General features: G+C 42.6%; 1 protein-coding gene across 2 annotated transcripts in view; it reads left to right on the top strand.

Moving 5' to 3' along the window:
* EML4 (EMAP like 4) overlaps positions 1-12,126 on the top strand; it is an 89,824-nt gene that overhangs the window by 43,799 nt on the left and 33,899 nt on the right. For both annotated transcript variants that reach the window (XM_081000500.1, XM_081000501.1), the window contains 3 exons: positions 7,369-7,492; positions 9,599-9,748; positions 10,648-10,717. In XM_081000500.1, coding sequence (XP_080856626.1) covers positions 7,369-7,492; positions 9,599-9,748; positions 10,648-10,717 — 344 coding nt within the window. The remainder of the gene's footprint in view (positions 1-7,368; positions 7,493-9,598; positions 9,749-10,647; positions 10,718-12,126) is intronic.

The following is a 12,126-nucleotide window of genomic DNA, read 5'->3' on the forward strand; positions in this document are numbered from 1 at the left end:
GAAATTGGTTTCAATAAACCGTAAATAAGACTGACCTCAGTTTGCCCAAAGTTGGACATAAAATTCTTTGCTCGGAATCTGTTGTCTCCAAGGTTTTTCTTTACCTGATGACACCAGAGATCAAACATGAAACCTTTTCCCGAAAAGCAATGCATGCCCCCTCTCCTACTGACCAGAAGCTTCTAAGCTATGGCCCTTCCCCCTGGTGACCTGAAAGCTTCTGTTCTCATAAAAAAATCAAAAATAAAATCAAAATGAGATTCTAGAGTAGAACTGATGAATTAGAACTTGTCAACAAGTATTATTTCTGTTTGTTTAGGTCTTCATCACATATCTTTAGGTGCCAGTCAAAAATGTTTGTCTGTAACCAGAGCTTCGTTTAATCAGCCAATCCATGGCCTTTTATATGTGTTTTGTAGGAGGCCAAGTTATTGGTTTGTTTTCATTATGTGTTATGTGTCCTCATTTTGTAGTTTTATGTTGTGATCTTCGGATGAAGGGCATTATACATGTTTAATAAATAACATAATTATTATTTCCTCTCCTACTAGTAGTGCTAGAATAAATTACAAATTACAAATTACTGATATTGCAAGTGGTCATTGTGCCAGTTGTGTACACATTTAAGGTTTGCATGAGTTATCATAGGCTAGCTGGTGGTTTTATTTTATTTTATTGCCGTTTGGCCCTGCTGTCTACTTTCTCTCGTTGCACCTGTATATAAATGTACTTGCCAACTGAGGATATCTGATGAGGTAGACTCTGGTCATGAAAGCTTATGCCAACCTTCTTACATTTGGGGGTGGTTTACATACAGCCTCACACATCCAACTATAACAAGTTCAACTGTGGGCACTATAAACACATATGTAGATGGGAATCTTATTGTTACTCATGTTTCCTGTTGCCCTCCCACTATGTTGAGTCCAAGCCACTCGGCAGCTCTGAATTCCTTCTAGTTTTTCAGGAGTCTCTGGTCTTCAGAAATAACAGCAGTTACAAAGGGGCAATTGCATCCTTTCCTCCGTGGCGTCTGCTGTCATTTTGTAATTGTCGCCTTCAAATTCAGAAGATCGTTTAAAATATTTCTTCTGTTTAAATAAAATAATTCATCATGCCCCTTGCATGCCCATGGGGGCATCCTTCCCTTTAAACCACTTCAACTCTCGCAGCAGCTATAGCCAAGTGTACGTGCATTTTTTAAAAAGCGTACAAATTCCTTGAAACTAACATCTAGAACATGCCGTGACTTTTAGAATCTGTTCTAACGGTTTAATAAATTTTCTGCCATGTTTGGCTTTAGATCAAGGATGCAGTTGTGTGCCAGTACCTATTTTAAGGACTTTGCTTTTAACTTGGCTGCACGTGAAATACAGCCTTTATGCTTGGCTGCCAGTGGCAGCAGGTCTCTACATGCAGATGCCTTCAGCAATAATGATGGAAATGAGATACAGGATTACATGCTTAAGTACCTGATTTGAATGTATGAAATTATGAGGCCCACCCCCTCCCTAAAGCTGGGTTTCTTCTTGAAGCACTTTGTAGTTTGTACATAGAGCTTTTTTAATGTAGGGAATTTATTTATTTTTGTTCCTTAAAACCAACAGAATAAATTGAAGGAAGGGTCTTTCTGACCTCCTATAATTCCTCACGTTGCAATTTACCTTCCTAGTGCAGAATGGTTCTAAAAGAGCTCTAAAAATTAAGACCATGTGCCCGTTCATACATTACTGCCTTTGGATTTCTTTTAATTTAAAAAATAGCACATTGAAAGTGGCCATAGCATAGAGGTGATGAACATCTCTGGGTCTCTTCCTAAATGCACATCTAACTTACTCCGCATTGCAAAGATGCGTATCTCATTTCTTACTTGGTTGCGTTGCCTCATTTATTTTTTCCGCCGCGAGTTGCAGCAAGGAAACATTGGAGACAACTCCGCAATTATTGTAGAAGGAAAACCTCCTGCAGAAAAGACTGCCAAATCATATAAGTGCTACTACAACACCACAGATTAGTGCCGTTGTTTTTCCAAAGTGAAAAGAAGACCATTGGATCAGAATTTTAACAGTAGGATCTCTTTCCTTAGGAAAATAAGAGTTGATCTCAACATGGCCTTAAATCATACAGGGACTGCTTGGAATTGCCTCTATGTGACGGCTTTCCCCCACTGCAGTATGTAGAAGCATTTCCATTTTGTACTGCTGAACTGTGTGGGGTGTTTGGATACCAGTGATGTGTGTTGCTGCCATGCGTACCTCATGATGCCCAAGTACGTTATGGCAGCCGGCTCATATCTGTTAACAGCAGCGGCAGAACTAAACCACTGAATGGTCCATTTCAAACTATCATTGCATGATAGTTGAATTAGCAGCTGAATCACCATGGAAAACACTAGCCTTCCCTGAACATGACACCAATAAGAAACTGCAAAAGATTCTTCCTGATTGCTCTAATTATGCTATGGTAGCGAGCTTTTGGTTTCCATGACTGCAGGCAGCAACAAGAGAAAACCTCCGGGTCTTGGTTTCATGTGAAGAAGAGTTCTGTGTACATGGGTGTAATAGCATGCAATCCATTTAATATGCATAAAACAGGGGTGGGCAACCTGTGGCCCTTCCATAAGCCCCACCCAGCTGTTGCAGCTCACCAACATCAGAAGGACCAGGCTTCCTCAGCCTCGGACCTCTAGATGTTTTTGGCCTACAACTCCCATGATCCCTAGCTAGCAGGAACAGTGGTCAGAGATGATGGTAATTGTAGTCTCAAAACATCTGAGGAAGCCTGAGAAGGACCATAGGTTTCCCATCCCTGCTATGAAAGGTATCATCTTGAAGCAATTCAGAGCAGGTTTTTTATTACAAACATTCCATATGCTGCATTTACAGAGCTTAATACAAAGGTTGCGGCTCCCACCAACTGTATGATGACATTTAAAATTAAACCAGTGTCTCCTTCCTCTTACAAATGCTTTGGGTGTTTTGTTTTGTTTTTCATTTTGGTTCTATTTGTTCTAAAACGAGGCCTTTTGTTTTCTTATTTGGACGAAGAAGGGCAGGGGACAAGAGGGTATAGGAAGTATGCTTGAGGTACACATGAAATACTTCATCTTATTATATCCTTAAAAAACCCCCCACAGTTAAACAGTTTGGGAGGGGACCAATAAAGTTCAGTTTGATGTTCTAGAACACGGCAATTAAGCTAATATAAATTAAAAGGGAGTTCAACTGCTGCTTCTCCTAGCTTGTATTTACAGGAATTTGTCCCTGGGCAACAACCTTCTGTTTGGTAAAAATGCTTTTGTTGATACGCTGCCATTATCTGTACAGTTTCCAAAAAAAAGTTTTGCATTAATGCTATAATTGCCCTGTGGGCTTGTATACCTAAGAGAACGTTTTGTAGTGTTGGATTTCAAAAAGAGAAACAAGGATGTGTGTGAGAGGTTTTACCGCCCCCATGTAAGGTCAAACAAAATTTGTTTATACAGACTTTTTAATTTAAAAAGGTCTGAAAATGCGCTCAGTGAGTTCTCTGAAGTTTGCGTAGCCTGGCAGAAGAAAACAATGCTACTTTGGTTTTCCTGTTATTTCTTTGGGGTGAAGAAACACGAGAGATGCTTGGTGTCTTTTGTCAGTGCTATTTATAACCTGAACTTCCACAGCACTACACTTCAACCTCCTGTTTCTCTCGTGACACTTCTGAGTTCACTTAGGGCAATAATTGCATTTCATTTATTTCAGTCAATAACCAGTTGAGAAGGAGAGAAGAAAACAAAATACATAAGACACAGTATGGTACATTAAGTACAATATTAAATATAGAATTTAAAAGCAATGTAAAATATCAAAACACTAGGAAATATAAAATAATTACCATGAGGGGGGAAAGGTTGATGTGCATTATAATGAGTGAAATAAGTATTTGATCCCCTATCAATCAGCCAGATGTCAGGCTACCTCGTATCTTCACTGTATGTAACAAGCTGAGATTAGAAGCACCTGCTGTAAGGGAGAGGTCTTACCTGTAATCCCAGCTCGTTAACAGTACCTGTACAAAAGACACCTGTCAACAGAAGCAATCAATCCAGCAGATTCCAAAGCAGCCACCATGACCAAGACCAAAGAGCTGTCCAAGGATGTCAGGGACAAGATTGTAGACCTGCACAAGACTGGACTGGGCTACAGGACTATTGCCAAGCAGCTTGGTGAGAAGGTGACAACAGTTGGTGCAATAATTCGCAAATGGAAGAAACACAAAATAACTGTCAACCTCCCTCGGTCTGGGGCTCAATGCAAGATCTCATCTCGTGGAGTTGCAGTGATCAGGAGAACGGCGATGAAGCAGCCCAGAACTACACGGCGGGGGGGGGGGGGGACGACTTGTCAATGATCTCAGGGCAGCTGGGACCATAGTCACCAGGAAAACAGTTGGTAACACACTACATTGTGAAGGACTGAGCCCGCAATATTGCCTTGCTCAAGACAGCGCTTGTACAGGCCCATCTGCAGTTTGCCAGTGCACATCTGAATGACCCAGAGGAGAACTAGGTGAAAGCGTTGTGGTCAGATGAAACCAAAATCAAGCTCTTTGGTATCAACTCAACTCGCCGTGTTTGGAGGAGGAGGAATGCTGCTTATGACCCCAAGAACACCATCCCCACCATCAAGCATGGAGGGGGACATATTATGCTTTAGGGGTGTTTTTCTGCTAAGGGGACAGGACACCTTCACTGCATCGAAGGGATGATGGACAGGACCATGTATCATCAAATCTTGGGAGAGCACCTCCTTCCCTCAGCCAGGGCATTGAAAATGGGTCAGGGATGGGTATTCCAGCATGACAATGACCCAAAACACATGGCCAAGGCAACAAAGGAATGGCTCAAGAAGAAGCACAATAAGGTCCTTGAGTGGCTTGGCCAGTTTCCAGACCTTAATCCCATTGAAAATCTGTGGAGGGAGCTGAAGGTTCGAGTAGCTACACATCAGCCTCAAAATCTTAATGACTTGGAGAGGATCTGCAAAGAGGAGTGGCATGAAATACCTCCTGAGATGTGTGCAAACCTGGTGGCCACCTACAAGAAACGTCTGACCTCTGTAATTGCCAACAAGGCTTTTGCCACCAAGTACTAAGTCATCTTTTGCAAAGGGATCAAATACTTATTTCACTCATTATAATGCACATCAATCTCTGACTTTTGTCTTCTGGGTTTCTGGGGGTTTTCCTGTTGTTATTCTGTCTCTCACAGCTACAATAAACCTACCATTAAAATTATGGACTGGCCATTTCTTCGTCAGAGGGCAAACGGGCAAATTTAGCAGGGGGTCAAATACTTTCCCCCCTCACTGTATATTAAAATGATGAGCGACAACTTAAGTGTTAATAATTTTAAAATTAGGACAAGATCCTGCTCTGACAAGCTATGGCTACCACACAAAAACTAGCTTCCTTGGCAGTAATCTCAGGAGACGGGTCAGCCAAAAGATAATCAATATAAAACACTTGTATCAGCCTCCATAAACCTTTGATATTCAAAAGTTGTTGGACTGCAGTTCCCATTATCCCTGGCTGTTGCCCATACTAGGTGGGGATGATGGGGGCTGTAGCGGAACAACCTCTGGGGACCCAGAGTTGCAGCAAGGCTGCCTTAGACAATAGAAAGGTGATCCCATCCCTTGAAAAATAATGATTTATGCAGATTTAATAAACCTTGAATAGAATAAAACTATAATCCCTTTAAGTCAGCTGTAGTTAGCTTTAAGTGAACGTTTATCAGTCTGATGATAATGTTGAGATGCGTAAAAGTTCCCCCTTGGTAGGTATTACAATAAAAAACCTGAAGAAGAATAAAGCTTGCTCCTAAGAGTTTAATTGGGATGAGGTGTATATAATATTTACCGCATAGGCCTTACCTCTCATTTTAATAACATAGTTTCTTAATAGACTTGGCCTTACCTCTCTCTCCTATGAAATACTTTATTTTTAGGCTCTAAAATGTAATGGTCTCTGTTTGTGGTGTCATTCACACTGCAGGCTGCATACGTCTTGACTTTTTCAGTGTGTCTAATCCATGGGTGGGACTCGCGGGTGGCACTGTGGGTTAAACCACAGAGCCTAGGACTTGCTGATCGGAAGGTCGGCGGTTCGAATCCCCGCGACAGGGTGAGCTCCTGTTGCTCAGTCCCTGCTCCTTCCAACCTAGCAGTTCAAAAGCACATCAAAGTGCAAGTAGATAAATAGGTGCCGCTCCGGCGGGAAGGTAAACGGCGTTTCTGTGCGGTGCTCTGGTTCGCCAGAAGCGGCTTAGTCATGCTGGCCACATGACCCGGAAGCTGTACGCTGGCTCCCTCAGCCAATAAAGTGAGATGAGCGCCGCAACCCCAGAGTCGGTCATGCCTGGACCTAATGGTCAGGGGTCCCTTTACCTTTACCTTAATCCATGGGTAGGCAAACTAAGGCCCGGGGGCCGGATCCGGCCCAATCGTCTTCTAAATCCGGCCCACGGTCAGTCCAGGAATCAGCGTGTTTTTACATGAATAGAATGTGGCCTTTTATTTTAAATGCATCTCTGGGTTATTTGTGGGGCATAGGCATAGTTCATTTTTATTTTTCTTCAAAATATAGTCCAGCCCCCCACAAGGTCTTAGGGACAGTGGACCAGCCCCCTGCTGAAAAAGTTTGCTGACCCCTAATCTATCTTTTCCATTCAACATACAGTGGGTGGGGGTGAATAATCTCAAAGTGGAGACAGTCTTGTGCTCAACCGCAAAGGAAGTAAATTTTCTATATGGCCCAGAGCCCAAAGTTGGAGAAAGGTAATGGGATGGTTATGCCAACCTGAAAAGCAGTGGGATGGCATCTCACCCACCAGGCATGGCTTAATGTGCCTCTTCCTGAACCTGTAAAAATTGGTCCTTGCTCCCTGCTACTTGCACATTTTGCTTTTTCTTAAGTTGTGCCTTGGGCTGTGAGAAGAGAGGTTCCAGTCTCGCTATCCTTAGAAATTTTAGGAGTGGCCACGTAGAACTGTTAAATGAATACCAAGTGAATGGAGAAGTGGGGAGAAGCAGCAAATGTTTACAAAGATTCAGTGCCTTTCAGTAAGAGGGTAGCAGCCCATAGATTGAATCCATCGGGCTTTGAAGTTGATAAGATGGTCAGAAGCATATCTTGGTGGGTGGTGAGAAAGAAGGACGTATTTGTTCCGCCTTACTAGGTCTGAGCCAGAAAAGATGTACTGATGATGTCCCACCAGGATCTGTATCAAATCCATAGCTTACAATTTTTAAAAATGTAGTTCTTTACAGGGTCTGTTAATATTTTTGCTTGAAAAGCAAACTCACAGTGCATGCTTTTGTTTTGTTTTGACAGAAGGAGAGTACATCAAGATGTTCATGCGTGGACGACCAATCACAATGTTTCTTCCTTCGGAGGTAGACAAATATTACGAAATCAAGACAGAGCTGCCTTCTGAGAAATTAAAACTGGAGTGGGTGTATCCTTATCACAAACCTAAAAAAAAACAACCCCAAAACCCCACTTGTTTTTTCCAGTGGTTTTTTTTCTTTTTTCTTTCCCCACCCCACCTCTCCTTTTTCTGTCTAGTTTCCTGTTTTCTTTTATCACTGTGAAGTCTGCATAATTTAATAGTAGTGTAAAGAAAAAGAAAAGTCCTTCCTCTAAGGGAAAAATAATTTTGGGATCACTAAATAATAGGCTATTGGTTTTCATCTCGTAACCACTCATAGTTTCCTGGTGCTGTTTGTGTTGACTTCTTCCTTCTTGCTTGGCACAGGCGTTTTCCCACAGTCCCTCCAATGCTTTGCACATTCCACACAGTTAAGCACTGGGTTACTGTTTCGTTTGAGAACATTTAAGAGTTTCTTTGCAGCATCAGATCCAAGCGCCCATCTAGTCCAATCTTTTTCAACCTGGTTGGACCTCCTGCCCCTTCATCCCTCCCTGAGCATTAGGCATGTTGTCTGGGGTGGTGGAAGCTGGAGTCCAGCAGAATAGAGGGTGCCAAGATTGGGGAAGATTGATTTAGTTCAGTAGAGGATATCTAGTGCTGACACCCCAGAAATGTTTCCAAATAAAATATATCAGTGCAACGAGATGTATTAAGGCACCTATACCTTTGTAGCTTTTAGTTAGCCTGGAGAGAGCTAAACCATCAACCCAGATTTGGTCAACACACTAAGCCAAACCATGGCTCAGCAAAGGAGCCATGATCTTTTTGGTTTCTATGGAAGCCGCCCAGAGTGGCTGGGGAAACCCAGCCAGATGGGCGGGGTACAAATAATAAATTATTATTATAGGAGATGCATCCTTGCTAAACCATGGTTTGGCTTAGCATAATATGTGATTCAGGCCAGTGACTTAGTGCTAACCATGGTTTGTGAAGGTACCAGCGCAGATACGATGCTGCCACTATGTTAATCTCCTGAAATAATAAGGGTGGGTGGGTGTGTAGGAGTATTTTAGCTTCCAATCTCCTTACGTTTTATGTGTTTTTATTTAAAGCATTTTTAGCCCACTCTTTAGTCAGAAAATATTCCCGAGAGTAGTTGACAGATTTCAGTAACCAGACAGTCACTGCACAAAGCAAGACAAAAAGGTAAAAGAGATTTGGAGGAAAGAAGTAAAATGGCAACAGCTAGACAGAATTATTGTAATGAGCAGCTGGGGTTTAAAGATTTCAAGGAGAGGAGAAGCCAAAAGTTGCTGTTTTTTCTGCACAGCAGGTGGAGAGGCCCTGCATCCCCATCTCTCTGCCTCTCCTCTTTACCTGGGCCTCTTTTATTCGTTTATATTAAAAAAAAAAGAAAAGAAAAACCCACCTGTCTGTCATGTATACAGAATTCAGGGCAGCTCACAACTGAAACCAACAATATAATAATAAATAGAGACAGGTAGCAGAAACTAAAAAGAGAGGTGTTAGATAAATATTTTATTTATTTTCTTCATGTTTCTATTGTGCATAAGTTGTTTTATTTCACACCATATTTTTAAAAATTACTTTTCTCCTGCTGTAATCCTAAAAAGGGTTCTGAATATTTTGCAATTGCTTAGCAGTGTCTTGCCACCTTGCGAGGAGCTTTTGGAATTTTCACACACTTCTTTTAAAAGGCCAAATGGAACTGATACACTTCCTCTCCAGAATGGAGCAATAGGAAGGCCTGTGCTGTCCGATGCAATTCCGTGGCTGCAAAACAGGTTAAGGTACTTAAAGGTTGTGCAGCGGCTTCTATTATTGCCTAATGAAAATTTCATATTTCAGGTTTACAAACTTGACTCTGTTTTAATCTTCATACTTCTGGGTAGTCTTTGTGTGTTTGTTTTATACTCACGCAACTTGCAGTACATTTGTTTCCTATGTGGCTTTTATTTAACACACACACCAAAAAGCAAGGGGAATCTGAGTTCCCAAAAGTTAAAATATATGTATGGCGGAGGTACAGTGTTTCACATCTGAGGCAGATTATGAAAGAATGATCTATTCATTCCCATTTCCACAGACCTTCACGGTGTGAGATTTGTGGAATTGAGTCTCTTTTAATATTCATGGATTTTAAAAACCTTGACCTAAAAAAAAAAAAAGATACGGCTATCGTGGAAGGGACTGTCGAGCCAATGTTTACCTCCTTCCTACTGGAGAAATAGTATATTTCATAGCATCCGTGGTAGTACTGTTTAACTATGAAGAGAGGACTCAACGCCACTACTTGGGACATACAGACTGCATTAAATGGTTAGTGTTGTGAAGCTTCTATGGTATGTCTTACAAATGTGACTATTCATATTTTGTACCAGATTTTGCATACGAATGATCTGCTGAAAATAGTAGCGAGGTCATTCGAATCTGGATTAGAGCAACAGGGGTTTTTTTAGTGAGGAAGAAAGAGGAGTCTTCTTCTCTGGTGCTTGGGATACATTTTTCAGCCTTAAGACCACATTTCCTCCTGGGAAACCTTCCAAGGACCACAAACCAATGGCAGGCTCTGCCAGAGGAAGAAGTGGGTGGAGCAACAAATGCCATTCTTCCCCCATTGTAGAGCAGGATTGGTTCTGGGCACATTCACACACACTCCTCTCTGTCCAGACAAACAAGGGTTCAAGGACACATTCCAGCCAGGCAAAAGCACTCCAGCTGCAAGGCAGATTCAGTGAGGGTTGTGGCATGGAGAGAGATCTGAAGGCTATAGAGGCCTAGGAATACATTGCAGGCTGTTGGACTAGATCAGGCATAGGCAAACTTGGCCCTCTGGATGTTTTTTGGGACTACAACTCCCATGATCCCTAGCCAACAGGACCAGTGGTCAGGGATGATGGAAATTGTAGTCCCAAAACATCTGGAGGGCCGAGTTTGCCTCTGCCTGGACTAGATGACCCTCGTTGTCCCTGCCAGTTCTATGATTTTATGAAATCTTCGCCTTCATCACCATATAACAGATTTAGCACACTCCAAGCTGCACACGGACCGCACAACCCTCAGAACCAATGTGCTGCTGTTGTGCTAAAAGCTGTTCAGTGACACACTCTTCTTTTCTCAGAACAGGGGTTCCATGAAAGGGCATTTGTAAAAGCAAGTTGTTACCATGAATGTTGGCCCACAACAAGTGACTTCCTTGTTGGCATTGTGTCTTCTAGCCTTGCTGTGCACCCAGACAAAATCAGGATTGCAACTGGACAGCTAGCTGGAGTGGATAAAGATGGAAGAGTAAGCTTTTAAAGAAATCCTGCCTCAATAGCTGGTTTGTGTTTATGGGAACCAGGAAGGCCTTGTGGAGTGTCCGCTTTTCACTTCTGCTCACCTCTGGTGCATAATTCGAAAAGCACATGTCCATGCATAATCTTGCGTTGTGCGCTGCGTATTTCCTGCAGAAGGCCCTCGGGGCTCTTGAAACATTTATTTTAGCCAGACTTCCCATCCCTCTTCTCTCCCCTTCCCAAAGTGTGGGGGGAGCAACTCTTAATGGCACTGTGGCTACCCATGTGCTCTCACAGTTTCAAGGAAAACAAAACATGACCTCGTGCCTTAGTCAAAAGACCCAAAGCCTTTGGCAAAAAGCACGGCAGGAGCACACAGCAAAGTGGCAGCACTCATAAACAGTCCTGTGCATAGCTGTGATTGGCACTTAAAGCCAATCTCATCTCTGCAAAGTATATATAGATGGACGACTTGGCTGTTGGGAGGAAGAGACACTTTGACCGAGGTCACGTTTTGACTAATTCACTCCAAAGAAATGTAGTTACACCAGCTGATAGTTGACCTAATAATATAATAATAATTTATTATTTATACCCCGCCCATCTGGCTGAGTTTCCCCAGCCAATCTGGGCGGCTCCCATTGAGTGTTAAAAACAATACAGCATTAAATATTAAAAACTTCCCTAAACAGGGCTGCCTTCAGATGTCTTTTAAAAATAGGATAGCTGCTTATTTCCTTGACATCTGATGCGAGGGCGTTCCACAGGGCGGGCACCACTACCGAGAAGGCCCTCTGTCTGGTTCCCTGTAACCTCACTTCTCACAGTGAGGGAACTGCCAGAAGGCCATCGGCACTGGATCTCAGTGTCCGGGCTGAACAATGGGGATGGAGACTCTCCTTCAGGTATACAGGACCGAGGCCGTTTAGGGCTTTAAAGGTCAGCACCAACACTTTGAATTGTGCTCGGAAACGTACTGGGAGCCAATGCAGATCTCTCAGGACAGGTGTTATGTGGTCCCGGTGGCCGCTCCCAGTCACCAATCTAGCTGCTGCATTCTGGATTAATTGCAGATTAATCTTCATTGCAGAGCCTGTTGCATCAGTCATTTTTGCTAGTTTCATGATTTATTAGCTTTTTTTGTGTCTGTTATCACGAATCCCTCAGGGGAGGCTTTTTTTGGGAGGGGGTGAACCCTGTGATGTGAACAGATTTCAGCTTGTTCAGCTCTAGATCCCACCCATTGCAAATATTGTTTTACCAAATGCCTGGTTAGTTGCTATTCAGACTGGTGTTTCAATGCACTTTCCCCCTCTCGTGACAAGGTGTTTGCAAGAAAGGCTGAAATCCTATACCTACTTGCCTAGGAGCAAGCAACATTGGAACTTGCCTTAAAGCAAACGTATAAGATTACACTGT

This window comes from Podarcis pityusensis (genome assembly GCF_964106645.2).
Source record: "Podarcis pityusensis genome assembly, chromosome: 3".
Taxonomy (NCBI): Eukaryota; Metazoa; Chordata; class Lepidosauria; order Squamata; family Lacertidae; genus Podarcis; species Podarcis pityusensis.